Source organism: Hemiscyllium ocellatum, chromosome 1, assembly GCF_020745735.1.
Source record: "Hemiscyllium ocellatum isolate sHemOce1 chromosome 1, sHemOce1.pat.X.cur, whole genome shotgun sequence".
Classification (NCBI taxonomy): domain Eukaryota; kingdom Metazoa; phylum Chordata; class Chondrichthyes; order Orectolobiformes; family Hemiscylliidae; genus Hemiscyllium; species Hemiscyllium ocellatum.
The window spans coordinates 79103066-79119856 of record NC_083401.1 but is presented as its reverse complement, the minus strand read 5'-3'; the positions used below and the strand labels follow the sequence as shown (position 1 = coordinate 79119856).

General features: G+C 39.6%; 1 protein-coding gene across 1 annotated transcript; it reads left to right on the top strand.

Moving 5' to 3' along the window:
• The first annotated feature begins 9892 nt into the window (after positions 1-9892).
• On the top strand, positions 9893-15015 carry plk2b (polo-like kinase 2b (Drosophila)). The gene is made up of 15 exons (XM_060823523.1): positions 9893-10098; positions 10441-10548; positions 10653-10769; positions 10876-11005; positions 11157-11244; positions 11330-11425; positions 11664-11862; positions 11972-12119; positions 12299-12399; positions 12527-12671; positions 12853-12933; positions 13039-13198; positions 13290-13419; positions 13674-13784; positions 14246-15015. The coding sequence occupies exons 1-15, from the start codon at positions 9910-9912 to the stop codon at positions 14435-14437; spliced, it is 1995 nt and encodes a 664-aa protein (XP_060679506.1). The 5' UTR covers positions 9893-9909; the 3' UTR covers positions 14438-15015.
• The last annotated feature ends 1776 nt before the right edge of the window (positions 15016-16791 follow it).

The window sequence follows — 16791 nt, the reverse complement described above, 5'->3', positions numbered from 1 at the left end:
ACTGTCTTGGTCCTAGTCCAGTTCAGTTTAGGAAACCTAGTCAGAATGGATGAGTTAGGCCAAAGGGCCTGTTTCCATGCTCTATAACTCTAAGACTCTATTGACTGAACACATTCTGCCCAGTTTCTGTCCAATGAACAGTTTCTTACATGAAACTCACAAAGCTGAAAGCTTGAACTTTCTCATCTTTTTATAAATTGCAATTTCTAACCAAACACCTTTGGTCTGGCAATTTCACAAACTAAACCTATTTACTGAGGTAAATCTGTTTTCCCTTGTCTGCTTTTAAAACTGAACTCCTTTTGATGAAACATAGAAACTGAGAACAGAAATAGGCCATTTGACCCTTTGAGCCTGTTCCACCATTCAATTTGGCCATGGCTTATCCTCTATCTCAATGCTATAATCCCACTTACTCTCCATAGCCTGTGATACCTTCAATATCTAAAAATGTATCAGTCTCTTTTTTAAATATACTCAGCCATCCACAGCTTTCTGTGGAAGTTAATTCCTTGGGTTAACCACCTCTAACGTGAAGAAATGTTTATCTCAGTGCTAAATGGCCTGCCCTATAACCTGAGACTATAACTCCTGTCTCTAGACTCCTAGTCAGGGAAAATATCCTCTCTGCATCTAGTCTGTAAGGCTCCCCTGTTAGAATATTACACATTGCAATCTGAGACCCTGTCATGCTTCTAAACTCTAGTGTATACAGGCCCAGTCAAACCAATCTGTCTCATAAGTGTGGAGGGGCCGCTTGCCTTTACTCCGCACTCAGGCTGGTGTCTGGGGTTCACCAATTACTGTGATGGTCTCTCTCCAGCAGGCTGTGAAACTTCAAAGACCTGGAATGCAGCACTAGGGCAACTCGGCTGGAGACAGAGTGCTGAACCGCGCTCACTGTTTATAGCTTGACCAGCGAGTCGGAACTTATCTCCACACAGTAATCACGACCGCCATCAATGCCTGGGTGATTCCCTCTCTTGTTGGTGGGACAACAGCTACCTGGTACCTACCCACTTGGGCAGTACCTCCAAGAGAGAAAAAAAGAGAGATCAAACTGTTTATCCGGGCCAGCAAATTCCCCCTTGAGTGGGCGGTGCGAATAACCCGGATCACCCTTTGGTCCTTGACACTGGAATTCTAGTCTGGGATCTGCTGTGAACTCAGCCAAAATTGGTGTACCCAGAAGGAACACAGACAGACTCAAATATGAGTTCAAAATTAACAGTGAACCTTATTACAGACAAAATATTCAACTTGCCCAATCTGTACAATACTTAGATGAAACTTATACTCTATACTGATATAAGTAATAAGAAAACTGGAGCGAACACAATGTAAATCTTTAACCTTACACAATTTACAGGGTGCTTATGCTTTAAGAATTATACAACCTCCTCGATGCCTAACCAACTACTCCAGAGTAGGAGTGTCTCAGGCCTGAAAAGGGTTCTTACAGTCTCAGAAGGACTTGTTGCTTGTCTGGTGGAGCTCCCTCTCTGCTTCGAATGTTGTTGCGGACTTCTGAAGTCCGAGGTTGTAGACAGGGTCGATGTTTTCAGCCCCAAAGGGTTGGTATCCAGAGATGCAGTGAGCTCAGAGCGAGGAGAGTGAAAAGGAAAAGAGCCCCGATAGCTGGCTCTGCTGCCCCCTTTGCCCTTGTGATTCCAAAAGGCAATCCAGCTTTAGGTAATTCCATTTCATAAAGCATCTCTGGTGATTGCTAGGACTGGTTTAATCTCATCATTCGTGGAAACAAAAGGGTCGATACCATTCCACATTTAGTAGGCAAAAGTGAGGACTGCTGATGCTGGAAACCAGAATTTAGATCAGAGTAGTGCTGGAAAAGCACAGCAGGTCAGGCAGCGTTCGAGAGGCCTGCTCCTCTGATGCTGCCGAACTGGCTGTGCTTTTCCAGCACCATTCTGATCTAAACTGTCCCAAATTTACTTAACGTAAGTTTTGATGACTTCATGGAGCCCCCCAAACTGTTTTCAGATTACAGTAAATCGTTATCCCATTAATTAATTAGACCCTACAGTTAACAGTTTTGGGTTCATTACTGTTTCTGTGCCTGTCCCTTGATACAGCAGGTGCTGTTTTGTTGGTTGAGTTGACTCATACCTCTGAGGATCTTTGTCTCCAGGAACAGGTGTGTCCTTATTCTGACAGGCCTGATGGGAAATCCTGATTCAGGCACAGATGTCATGTTGACCGTTCTTCACAAAAGGTCATTTTCTTTCCGTCTTTCCTTTTAAAACTGGGGATTGCCCTGAAACTGCTACATAAGACAAGAAGACCATAAGATATAGGAAGAGAAATAGGCCATTCATCCCACTGAGTTTACTCCACCATCATGGCTGATATGTTTCTCAAGCTCATTCTCCTACATTCTCTCTGTAATCTTTGATCCTCGTACTAATCAAGAACCTATCTATCTCTGTCTCAAATACACTCAATGACTTGACCTCCACAGATTTCTTTTGCAACGAATTCCACAGATTCATCTCCCACAGCTGAAGAAATTTCTGCTCATCTCATTTGTAAAGGGTTCTCTGTTCACTCTGAGGCTATGCCCTTGGGTCTCTCCTACAAGTGGAAAAATCATCTGCACTTCCACTCTCTCCAGGTCTCTCAATACTCTGCATGTTTCAATTAAATCCTCGCTTATCCTTCAAAACTCCATCGAGTGCAGACCCAGACTGCTCCTCAAATGACAAGTCTATTTTTCCCCGGAATATTCTTGTGAACCTCACCTGGACCTTCTCCAAGGCCAGCACATCCTTCCTAGATAGAGGGGGCCAAAACTCATCAAAATTTCAAAGGTGGTTTGACCAGAGCCTTATACAATTTCAGCAGTACGTCTCTGCTCTTGTATTCTAGTCCTGTCAAAATTGATTGCTAGCATTACATTTGTCTTTCTAACTGCCAACTGAAGAAAATCCTGAACTAAGACTCCCAAGTCCTTTGTGCTTAAAATTTCTGAAGCCTTTCCCCATTTTTTCTATTCTTCCTACCAAAGTATATAACCTCACACTTTCTCACACTGTATTCCATCTGCCACTTCTTTGCCCACTCTCTTAGCCTGTCCAAGTCCTTCTGCAGTCTCCCCACTTTCGCACACTACCTGTCCCTCAACCTACTTTTGTATTACCTGCAAACTTAGCAATAATGCCCTCAGTTGGTTTGCCCATCTTGTTAAAATAATAACATGGATATTTGTGGTCCCAACACTGACACCTGTGGGACTCCATTAGTCACCAACTGTTGTCATGAAAAAGACCCCTTTATCCCCACTCTCTGCCTTCTGCCAGTCTGCTGATCCTCAATCCATGCCAGTAACTTGCCCCTAACACCACAGGCCCCTTATCTTATTTAGAAGCTCCCTCTGCAGTATCTTGGAGAAAGTGAGGACTGCAGATGCTGGAGATCAGAGTCGAGAGTGTGGTGCTGGAAAAGCACAGCAGGTCAGGCAGCATTTGAGGAGCAGGAGAGTTAATGTTTTGGGCATAAGCCCTTCATCAGGATTCTGTGCAGTATCTTATCAAAGGCTTTCTGGAAATCCAAATAGATCACATCCACTGGCTCCCCTTTGTCTAACTTGCTTATTACCTCCTCAAAAGATTCTAACAGATTTGTCAGGCATGACTGTCCTTGATGAAGCTGTGCTGATGAAACCATATTTTATCATGCCTTACCAACTACTCTGTATCTTTATTGATGGACACTAAAATCTTACCAATGACCAAGGTCAGACTAACTGCCCTATGGTTTTCTGTCCTCTGCCTTTGTCCCTTTTTAAACAGGGGTGTTACATTAGCTAGTAAAAACTGAAAGAACTGCAGAAACAGAAGTTTCTAGAAAAGCTCAGCAGGTCTGCCAGCATCTGTGAATAGAAATCAAAGTTAATGTTTCAGGTCTGGTGACCCTTCCTTGGAACTGAGCTACATTAGCCTTTTTCCAATTCTCTGGGACCCACCCTGACTCTAGTTATTCCTGAAGGGTCACCATCAATGCCTCGACTGCCCCTGGGAAAAACCCATCTAGTCTGGGTGATTTATCCACCTTCAAAACCATTCAGCTTTTCCCTTAGTGCCTCTATACTCACGTCAACCCCTGACTCTCTTGAAATTCTGGTATGCTGCTAGTATCTTCTTCTGTGAAAACTGATTTAGTTTCTCTGCCATTTCTTTGTTCTCCATTAATACTTATCCAGCCTCATTTTTCAGCTGCTTAAAGTCCACTCTTGCTTCTCTCTTACTTATTACATATATAAAAAAAACCTCTGACAATCTTTTTGTATTACTAGCTAGCTTACACGCATATTTCATCTTCTCCCTCTTTATTGCTTTCTTAGTTAGCCTCTGCTGGTTTTTTTAAACCTTCCCAATCATCTGCCTTCCCACTAACTTCCATCATACTATATGATTTTTTTCCTTTGCTTTTGCTTTTATGCTGACCCCGACTTTGCTTGTCAGCCATGGTTGCCTCATCCTTAGTATGTTTCCTCTTCCTTGGGATGAATTTCTGCTGTGCCTCTCGAATTACCCCCAACAGTTCCTGTTGTTGCTGCGCCACCATCTTCCCTGCTAGGCTCCCCTTCCAATCAACTCTGGCCATCTCCTCCCACATGTCTTTGTAGTTAACTTTACTCAATTGTAATACCATTACAATCTTGTCCCTCTCAAATTGCAGGATGAATTCTATCATATTATGGTCACTGTCATCTCGGGTTCCATCAAAATAAGCTCCCTAATCAAGTTTACTTCATTACGCATCACCAAACCCAGAATTGTTGTTCCCTAATGGGCTTTACCACAAGCTGCTCCAAATCAATCCGTTTTGTTGACACTCCTTGAATTCCTTTACTTGTCCACATCCCGACTACTGCTAGGAGGCCTGTACGCAATGCCCAAAAGTATAATTTTTCCTTTGCGATTCCTCAACTGTACCCACACAGATTCTACACCTTCTGTCTCTATATCAACTGTTCCTACTGATTTAATTTCATTACTTAGTAGCAAGGCCTCCCCTCCAACGGTGCCCCCCCCTCCCCACCCTGCCCCACCGGCATCATTAGTACCAGTTTCAGTCTGTGCCAGGACTCTGGTCTCAGTATGATTCTATCCCATTGGAATAGCTCCCTCCTTCCCCAGTACTGGTATCAATGTGCTATGAATTTGAACCTGTTTTCTCCAATGCCAATCTTTAAGACATCTGTTTACCTCTTTAATCTTGTTGAGCCTGTGCCAATTTGCTTGAGGGATCAAGTAGTAATTCAGAGATTATTACCTTTGTGGTTCTGTTTTATAATTTTGCTCCGAGCTCGTCATATTCCCTCAGCAGACCTTCTTTTCTCTTCCTACTGAATCTTTACTGCTATTATGGGGAGCTTTGGTGAGATAACATCTGGAATGCAGCATATAGCCTTCATCACGTATGGAAGAATATATTTGCCTTAGAACTAGTGACACTCAGGTTCATTAGTTTGATTCATGAGAGTGATTTTATTGAAATATATAAATTAGTTAGTCATTTTGAGTAGATGGATCACATGTCCAGTTGATGAGAGAATTATTGGAGGTGTGCTCATCCAGGCAAGTGGGGAGTATTCCATCGCATTCCTGACTTCTCCATTGTGTACATGTTTTGGGAATAAGGAGGTGAGTTGCTAACTGCAGTATTCCTAACCTCTGAGTTGCTTCTGGAGCTACTGTATTTAAATGTCAAGTTTATGTACATATTTTATTCATATTTTACTTGTATTTAGATGTTCAGTTTCTGGTCATTGGGAAATCCTCAGGTTGTTGATGATGGGGCATTCAGGGATAGTAATTGAATATGTTGGCAATCGCAATGGACACCTTTTGGGGTCAGAAGCAAAATATATTTTCTGTACCAGGAAAGAATGCTGAATAGTTCAGGGAATGTTATTTTAGTGAAATGTAAGTTTGTATAACATCCATGTGATGCACCTTTGTTAGCAATCTGCAGGCTATTGAAAACTGAGGAAGCCTAACTTGTCTATTTTGTGAGTGTTTACGTACGAGGTCTTCACAGTTCACAGGAAATAACTCAGAAGAATCAGTTGAGTTGAACTTAAAGAATTGAGGTAGAGGGGTACATTTTCCTGTTCAAAACTGTTTGAAACACGGTTGGGGAATAAATAAGATGTTTTTCTGTGTGATTTAAGATCTTTCAAACTGTCTTCTATCTCAGTTGTTTTGAGTTTTCATTTTGTGTCATAAACTACATTCCATTGTCAAATGAAATATGTAGCCTTATGTGTTTATGTTTCAGTCAATGACCACTGAGGTGATTTCTTTTTTATAAGCTGCTCTCTCAAGCCAGGTTTCATTTTAGGTACTGACGTATCCAACAGTAACGTCAATTGGGATCATAATACGAATGAGGTCAGGAGCTAGTTGGGCCTGGCAGAAGCAAAAATAAGTATAAACGGGCAGGTTAATATGGAGTAAGTACCTTTAATAGCACTTTTTATCACCTTGCTGAGGAATGAGAATAGGTTGCTCAGGTGTTAAGGTTGGATTTTTCCTGCTTTTCTAGACAGAATATACCTGTGCAATTTTCCACAGTGCTTCTCCACAAGGACTGAGCTGTGGTCACTTTGCCATTACTGTCAAGCACAGACACATCTTTTACTCTTCCATTGGTGTGAATGAAGTCAGGTTTGTTTTCCTTCTTGATGATCCCCTCACTATCTACTGCAGGTCCTGTCTAGCAGCTATGCCCTTTAAAACCTGGTTCTTGGAGATGGACATTGAAATTGCCAACCCAGAGACCATGATCAGCTCTTACCTCAGTGCATCCTCCAAAAGGTTTTCAACATGGATGGGTGCTGATTCAGATTCATCAATTGGCATTGGTGGGAATATGGGTGAAGTAGGAGGGGGAAGTATGTGATAATCAGCAGGAGGTTTCCTTACTCATATTGTACCTGATGCCAGACTCCAAGGTCTACAGTCATTGGTGCAGACTCCCAGGGTAAATGCATCCTGACGGCATACCACTGTGCTGTCATCTCTGGCTGGTCTGTTCTGCTAGTGGAATAAACTAGCAGTGGAATAAATAGTAATGATGATCCCACCATTTCACAGCTGCTTTCAGTAATGACTAAGTGTCACCAAACTCAAAACATCAATTCTGTTTTCCCTCTAAAGCTGCAACTGGACCTGCTGAGTTTCTCCAGCATGTTCTGTTCTTGTTTCAGTTCTCCTGCACCTGCAATTCTTTGTTTCATATTGTGATGGTGGTGGTGAATTCAGCATATTGTGTGTGAGTATGACTATTTTAGGCTGTTGCTTGAGTATTCTATGGGACAGCTCTCTCAATTTTGACAAAGGTCCAGATGTGATGAAGAGAACTTTGAAAGGCCGAGTGGATTGTGTGTACTATTGTCATTTCCAATGCCTTATTTGATGCCAAGTGATCCATCTGGATTCTTGCCTTTTATCAGACTTTGTAACATTTAAATGCAACTGAGTGCTTTGCTTGGCCGTTTTGGGGAGTATTTAAAAATCAATATAACATTTGAAGTTACATGTAAGCCAGGATACGAGAATGTAAGATTCTCCTTCCCTGAAGGACATTATTGAACCTGATGTGGTTTTACAATAATCAGCAATGATGGTCACTGTTAGACTAGCTTTTAATTCTGGGTTTATTACTTGTCTTCTGTTGTGAGGGCATTCAAACCCAAGTCTCCAGAGCATAAACCCAGGTCTCTGAATTATTGTCCAGTGACTACTTTCCACTTTCTACCATCTTATTCTGTGGACCCACAACTTTTATTTTAAATTCATTCACAGGAAGTGGATGTCACTGGCTAGACTAGCATTTATTGCCCATCCCTAATTGCCCACAGGGCAGTTAAGTGTCAACCACATTGCTGTGGGTCTGGAGTCACATGTAGGTCAGACTGGGTAAGGAGAACAGTTTCCTTCCCTAAAGGACATTAGTGAACCAGATGGGTTTTCCCAACAATTGACAATGATTTCATGGTCTTAATTAGTCTCTCAATTTCAAATTTTTACTGAATTCAAATTCCACCATCTACCATGACAGGATTCAAACCTGGGCCCCAGAACATTCCCTGGGTCTCTGGATTAACAGGCCAGTGGTCACACCACTAGGCCGTCAACACTCAACTACTCTTTGAGTCTCCACAAAAATATTGTAAGCCACTGTTACTCTCTCGTTTCCCTCTTGTCCCATCCCCAAGATCATCTCAGAGCTGCCATTGTCAACAAGGCCACCCAATATTCTGATATCTCAAAATAACAAACTGGTAATGATGAGTGGGGACGTTCAGAGGCATCATTTTACTCCATATAATCTATATGCCCCATAATAGATTGAAATCAAGAGAAAATCTAAGGCTTCTATTTCTCAATTTCTCAATTAAGAGATTTCTTATATGTTGGCATTAGGTTTTGTGAAGGCATTATAAATTTCACAGTGCATTTGAAAAGCTGTAGTATGCCTTTCTACAGCTGCTGCCAAACCCCAACTGTTCCCAGCATTTTGCAAATTGTATTGCAAATTTTAGATTGACATTTGTCCGGCAGGTGGAGCTAAACACTGTTGCTCCTTATTAAACACGCCAATACAGCAGACTCAATGTAAGTGATGCTGTATTTTATATGTGAGAGCAATTGGTGGCGCTCTGTACAAATAAACCACATCGCACATCGTTTCAAGTGACGGCTAATTTCCAGATTTCTGTGTGACCCGTTTCTGTCTTATCGACATACATCATCACTTTTACCAAAAATCAAACCCATTCAATTATTACAAACCCTAGAAGACTGAAATCATGAATTTTAAGTTTTTGTGTTAAGTGAAATATAGAACACAGGATGTAAACATTGCCGTATAAATTTTGCCGTACACATTGATCAAAATGAAAATTGACACGTTTTTAAATGAAAGATTTTCTGTTATTCAGTGCCTCATTTGACTCTGTATTGCTGGAGACAATTCCAAGAAATCCCAGAAAGTCATCTTAGCTTGCATAATGCAAAGATGAAGCTCAGAATTAATGGATTTATAGTAAAATCTCTGATTTGTCTCGTTTTGAATTGATCCACTAGTAATAAAACCAAAAATGTATCCGACCTTTAATAAATGCAAAGCAGTTATTTATCTGGTCCTCATCTTTTCCCCTTGTAAAACCACAAACTGCTTATCATCGCGTGCGTGCGTGTCTGGCTACTTACTGTGTCGTTACAAAATAAACAGTTACGGAAACGCACAATGACAGTTTGATATGTGCAGCTGGAAAGGAGTTATGTTCAACAGATAAAGAACTGATAAACTATAACAGTCTGACATGAATTTATATTAGGTAGCTCTAGAAACAGCAGCTAACGACGTGTTCGGAGATAAAACCGAGGTATGGAGACAAATGGAAACAATAACGACTGTGAGATGATTGATAAAGTTGCAATGAGATGGACTGGACATATATTTTAAACAGTCGATATTCCGAACAAATATGCAAGCCATCTGCATTTTTGCAAATACAAATTTTGTTGAGCGTACAGACAGAGAAATGAACATAATAATATAAGTAAGTATTTCACTATAATGCAAACATCATCCAATGATGACTCTGTTTGGATAGAATACTGTACTTGTCATTAAGGTCATTGATAGCTCTCCAGGTTGAGAATCTGTCCAGCCAGCGCTGGTTTTGTCCAATCAGCTTTCGGGGTGGAATGATTGACATAGTCTATAACCAATAAGAATGACGGTTCGGTGTGGTAAGGCGGTAACGAGAGTCTGCAGTGAATGTCATTGTGACGCGTTGAAGGGGAGGGTATAAAGGAGAGCGCAGCCGGCGTTCTGGTTCATTCAGTCTGGAAGCGCTGCTCCAAGTAGGGAATGGAATTACTGAGGACTATCACTTACCAACAAAACTCGAAAATGTGCGAACAGCCTCTTGGCAAGTCCGCCGAACACCGTGGTAACAAAAGGCAGGGAGAGTTAACATACTCCAACACCGAGATGTCCCGGATTATAACCGACCCCGCTACTGGCAAATGCTACTGCAGAGGAAAAGTGTTAGGAAAGGTAAATAGAAACTGCTTTTAGAGAGAGAGGAAAGGCAAGCGTACTCAACGCCTTACAATATTTGTAAGTGTAGTTCAATCAGTGAACGAATCCTGACAAAACTTCAAGTCGATCATCTCTGTAGAATTTTTGGTTGTGCATTGTTTGCTCCAGTCCGCAGTGTTCAATTTAAGGCTTTTCAATATAAGCCATTATCAATAAGCACTACGTGTTTAATACAGTAACTAGCTTTTCTTTGCTACGAAATTGCCATCTGTTTAGGTGGCAGTACAGCAAAAAAATTAAATGTTCTCGTAAGTATTTGCATTTAAAACAAAACTCGTGAATTCTTTTCTTGCTTAGGGAGGTTTTGCGAAATGCTACGAAATGACTGACCTGACTACTAACCGTGTTTATGCTGCAAAGATCATCCCGCACTCCAGAGTGGCCAAGCCCCATCAGAGGGAGAAGGTGAGTTACCTTATCTATCTACTTGAATTGTAGTTGGCGATGTTCCACTTTGGTCAGATTGGTGGAAATCTAGAGGCTGACCTCTTAAAATATTTTCTTAACAGATTGATCGAGAAATTGAGCTGCACCAAACTCTCCACCATAAACACATTGTACGTTTTTACCATCACTTTGAAGATAATGAAAACATTTATATCCTGTTGGAACACTGCAGCAGAAGAGTAAGTATTGATCCTTTCTCCCTGGTAATTAAACTTGAAGTGCAACATTTGCCTATATCTATTTTATAAAGATGTATAACTGTTTATTGTTCATTTGTATTTCTAGTCAATGGCTCACATATTGAAAGCTAGGAAGGTTTTGACAGAACCAGAAGTACGATACTACCTCCGGCAGATAGTATCAGGACTGAAGTGCCTACATGAACAAGAAATTCTACACAGAGACCTCAAATTAGGTACGATTATGTTGCTTTATAACTTATCTCCCCATCTACATGCAGAAATTGTGGTTTAAAGGCATCATTCCCTCCAATCTCTTCAAAAGAAAATAATCAAATGGAAAATAGTGGTTAATGCTATTTTAAATTAGTTGCTTGTTGATTGCAGGAAACTTCTTTATCAATGAATCCATGGAACTGAAAATAGGAGATTTTGGATTAGCAGCAAAACTGGAACCAATGGAGCAAAGGAGCAGGTAAGGAGTCCAGATATATATGGAGTTTTGATTGTGATGAATATTATGGAATTGTTCAGTGCTAACCTCTACACTACCCTTGCAGAACTATCTGTGGCACACCAAACTACTTGTCTCCTGAAGTTCTCAACAAACAAGGGCATGGCTGTGAATCTGATATCTGGGCATTAGGTTGTGTAATGTAAGTATTTGTGTTCCATTTTAGTTTGCTTGGATATTTGAAGCACAATTGGGATAAATTGTAATCTTTTTAGTAACTAATGAGCTGCCTCACTATCAAATATAGGCACTGTATGTGGCTAATTTTATTCATGAGGTTTGCTCTAGGAATGCTGAAGATTAAAATTCATCCCAACCTAATCATTTACCAAATTAGCTCAAAATGAAGGAACTGATTTTTAAAAAAATGTTCATTAAAGGTATACAATGCTGTTGGGACGCCCGCCTTTTGAGACCACCAACCTAAAAGAAACTTACAAATGTATAAGAGAAGCAAGATATACAATGCCATCTTCACTGTCGTTACCTGCCAAGCAATTGATAGCCAGCATGCTTGCAAGGAATCCAGAGGATCGACCAAGTTTAGATGACATCATGCATTATGACTTCTTCACTCAGGTTTGTTGAATTGCAAGAATTCACTGTTTGCATCTATCCCTTTTACTTTTCCCAGTCTCTTTATAATTGTGCATACACTAAATGTAAACTTTTTGGCTCCCTATTACAGGGATTTATACCTGAGAGACTGTCCCAAACCTGCTGTCACTATGCACCAGACTTTCATTTGTCCAGTCCTGCCAAGAGCTTCTTCAAAAAGGCAGCTGCAGCACTATTTGGTGGGAAGAAGGACAAGGCCAAGTTTTTGGATAGTCACAGTAAGTGTAAGATTATGCTGCATTACGTGTTTTCATTACTGAAACATAATGGCTGAAGGCAGAATTAAAATTCTTGTCACCTCCTTTCATTTTAGAAAATGCCTGTGCAGTTATATAGAAATGTTTGTACTTGAACAAGTGCTTTGATGCACTAAACAATTTTCATTTCTTTTTTTTAGACAAACTAGGTAAAGATGATGATGAAATATACAAGTTGAAGAATGATTTGAAGAAAATGTCACTAAATAACCAGTTGAGCAACAAAAATCGATCAGATGAGGTAGGTTGATCTCAGCTACCTGAATTGAGATGAATTGTTTTTTGTTATATATTGAAACTTTAGTAAGGATTGATCAGTGCATGGATCCGCCACTCTTGTAAAATTGATGTGATTTGTTTTTAAACAGGAGTCAAGGTTGTCAAACAAATCACCAGTTGTCTACGTCAAACCAGAGACCCCCTCACCAGCAAAGGACAGTGAACAAAAGATCAGAGACTCAATTAGGATGATAGTGAGAGGAACATTGGGAAGCTGCAGCAGTAGCAGTGAATGTAAGTAGCTTGAGATTAATCACATTATTAAAATGCAAAGATGAATGAGCAATCTAGTCCATTAGCTTTTCATTTTGTGAAAGAAATACATTTAGTGTAAATTTCACCACTACTTTTGAATGTCTAAACTTTTTGGTTGACTATTTGCTGTACAGATTAATGATTCCTTGTTCGTTTCCAGCTCTGGAAGACAGTACCATGGGAACTGTTGCTGACACAGTTGCAAGAGTACTAAAGGGCTGCCTAGAAAATATGCCAGAAGGTAAGAACTGCAACCATTCTTTGAAATGTACTGGAGTTGAGGGTCAGAATTGACCACTTACCAGCTTTAACATTTTAAGTAAATGTTATTTTGCATCTTTTCCAGGTAACTGTCTGCCAAAACAGCAATTGAGTTTCTCCTTCCAGTGGGTCACCAAATGGGTGGATTATTCTAATAAGTATGGGTTTGGGTATCAGCTGTCAGATCACACAGTTGGAGTCCTCTTCAACAATGGAACTCATATGAGCCTACTGGCAGACAAAAAGTAAGTACTCTAATAACTGATTTCATTATCTTTTCAATCAAATGTACCAGTATTAAGGTATTAACCTGCAGCATATCTTTCCTGTTCTTAGAACTATCCAGTACTATGCAGAGTTGGGCCAATGTTCCATCTTTTCATCACTTGATGTGCCTGAAAAACTAATTAGTCAAGTGACAATTCTGAAGTACTTTGCACACTACATGGAAGAAAATTTAATGGAGGTAAGAATCCCTAATGTTTCCTTGACTTACGCATTGTTTAAGAATCTTGCTCCTAATCCTTTAAAGTTCTTTGCAACATTAAGTTTCTAATGTCATCTTGTAAGAAATATCTATCCCTGCTCCTCTGTACTTAATATAAAAAACTTGTGCTACCATACTCTGCTCGCTCTTTAATGATTAGTGTAGTTAACAGTTTTTTTTACTGAAACTTTATAAAGCAGATATCATGAACAACTCTGATCTATCTTTTGCAGGGTGGTGATTTGCCTAGTTCAACAGATGCCCAGAAGCCCAAACTCTGTCTTCTTCAATGGTTAAAATCTGATCGTGCTCTAATGATGCTCTTTAGTGATGGCACATTCCAGGTGAGAATTATATGTATTTGGGTGGCATGTGCTAGCATGTTTCAGCTACATCCTGTCAAGTCAGATGCAAGCCTAATTTAATTAATGCCTTGTTGACCAGGTACCTGAAAGGTGAGACATCCTCCCCAGAAAGGAGATTGAATGACAAATCTACTTGTTTCATTCTGCTGGCATACTGTATTAGCAAATGGTTGCAATCATGTAGTTTGACAATCTGCTCACCAGATGTATGAATTAAACCTGTGGTTAAGATGGGTCATATTGATAACTTGTACTCTGACCTAGTAACTACTTGAGTTTACCCACGTTAAATTTACCCAAGATAAAGGAAAAATGACACTTGCTGAAAATAAATTAAATCAGTTAGCAGCTAGAGAAATTTGATTGTAGAACATTTAATTGAAACAAAGTTACTCATGATCTGAAAAGACATTTTTAAATCTTTCTGTACTCTTTCTCAGGTGAATTTTTATCACGATCATACTAAAATCATTATTTGCAACTACAATGAGGAGTATCTTCTTACTTATATCAATGAAGATAGAGTTTCTTCTACATTCAAGCTCTCCACATTACTGATGTCTGGGTGTTCACATGAACTTCGTACCAGAATGGAATATGCATTGAATATGGTGCAACAAAGATTTAATTAAAAATTGGAATGCAAAGCTTTTGGCTTGGCTTTGTTCAATTTGGAACTGACCCAAGGTAACCATCTGTCAGGCGGTACGAGGAACTTGTATTTCGTTTGGTGTGCTGGGCCGGTACCAGACAGATGCATTTTACAATCCTGCTTTATTGGACTGACCTTAAAAGGGACAAGTACTTGAAATGTGGCAGCTGCCTGAGGAGCGTCCGTATTTTTCATTGCAAAGAGAAATAATTCTTTTGCTGCAAAAAAAATGGCAGGATGTGTTGTGGTTCCCAAGAGCAAGAGGAAAGTGTGCAGCAGGTGAAAGTTGAAAGTATTAAGAGTACCTGGACTTTGCAAGTTGAAAGGACAAATTTTTTAAATGCAGCTAATGCTGCTGATTTAAACTGACTTCAGTTCTTTGAACAGAGAACTAAAAATTCAAACACATTTGCACCACGTTTTGTGGCTGGACATTTTCATCCCTTAATTTATTATGCACTGAGTATTTATTATTTATTGAACATCCTGCTCAATGACACTGAAATGCTGAGCAAGTCACATGTTTAAATATTAATAAAGATTCTTGAATTCATTGTATGAACTTGTATTGGCAAATTTTGGTGTTGAGTCTAACTTCAATTAAGTATGGTCCTGTCTCTGCATAGTACACAAATGGGAAATATTTGCTGCCTGCAAAATAACTGCACATCTGAATTGCACCTTGACCTTAAGCCTAATTTGAATATTTGAAATTCAATTTCACTTTGTCACAGCTCTCCATTTAGCTGGCTGGTCCAGTAACTGTAGTCCTTAAATATTAAATGGACAAAGCAATTGAACAAGAGCTGTGCTGCTTTTAACTGAAGGACTGCTGTTTCAAATTTACTAAAGTATGCAACATGAGTGGTGATCTTTTCTGACAATGCAATTGTACTGTGACCTTGACACCTTCAATCTAACATTGCCATGTTTTTACTGGTCAGTTTATCTTTGTTAACCAGAGAATAGCCACAAACCTACTGCATGACAAATTTCACAATGAATAGGAAAGGATATTTATGGATGATGTTGTGCTGATGAGTTATCTTGACAAAATCAATATAATTAATAGATTTTTGAAAAACCATATTTTTGAGCCCCCTTTTTTTTCTTGCAGTGATCTGTTGTGGTAATATTTTTAAGGCACCAGTTCCTGTTGGTACCAATCTCAAGTAGCTCTCTTCTAAAGTGTCCAAGTCATCCATTGAACTTCAGTGATACTATCCATAATCTAATTGGAAGTCATCCATCTGAGGTTCTGATACATTATTCAGCTTTTTCCACCTCTGCACCTGTTATTCCCCCTCAATGCCTTTTTGGGGTCAATTGTCATGTGAAAGTAACTTGGCACAGACAGAAGACTGTTCTTCGTCTGTAGCTGTTTTATATGATGCTGCCTACCAACATGTAGAGGTATCAGCCATTCTTAAAAACTTGACTGACTTCCTTAGTGAAACACAGCCTGAGTGTTGCACATTTGATCAATTGTGCAAACAAGCTCCAGCATTGATATCAATGACTAAATTCAACAGTGAAGGAGCTGTTAAATAAAATACACTAGTTACAATACTAATTGCAGGAAATTACATTGATCTGCTTTGGCAATGAGATAGTTGCCTTTTAAGAAAAGGGAATTATTTCAATTTGTGTAGAGACTGAAGTCATTCAGTTTGGTTTTGATTATATCTCTTTCCAAAGAAATAAGTACTCCAAGTGTAGTTCTGCAATTCCCATGTAGACCCTAGTCTTCCAATCGTTTTTTTTTTAATATTTCACCAGCATAGCAAACCGCTGTATAAAACTACAGTTGGCAGGAATTTCTGCTAATTGATTTAAATGTTTGTAGGTAGTTCCCAGTTTTCCACCTGTTAGAATAAGGTTATTTTTTAATTTCACTTGAATGTATTTATGATCAACACTGAACAAAAATCACTATCTTTCTAAGCTCCAGTAACATGGTCATTTAAGCTCTTTTGTGGCCAGTTGCCTTTGAAATAAGCACATATAGCAAGAATCCCAAGGTGTCTTTAGATCTACTTTGATATGAGATCAAAGTGGGTTACACTAGATGAGTTCTAGAAAGCTTTTGGCAAGTATTTTCTGATGGCTAGAAAATAGATGGAATTTTGTTTTCTAGGTATCTAGAAATTGACAAGTGTGAGAATTTGTTTGGCACCAGAAAAAGCCAGGAAGTGGAAATTGTACGAAGTGTTTTAGTTTTGAGGGCAGAGATAATTAAGTGGATATGGAGTGGGAGGGCTTGAAAATGCACAGTTTAAATCTTGTTATGGTGCAGCAGAAATGAGGCTCTTGAGCATTTGGTTAAGTTTGAGC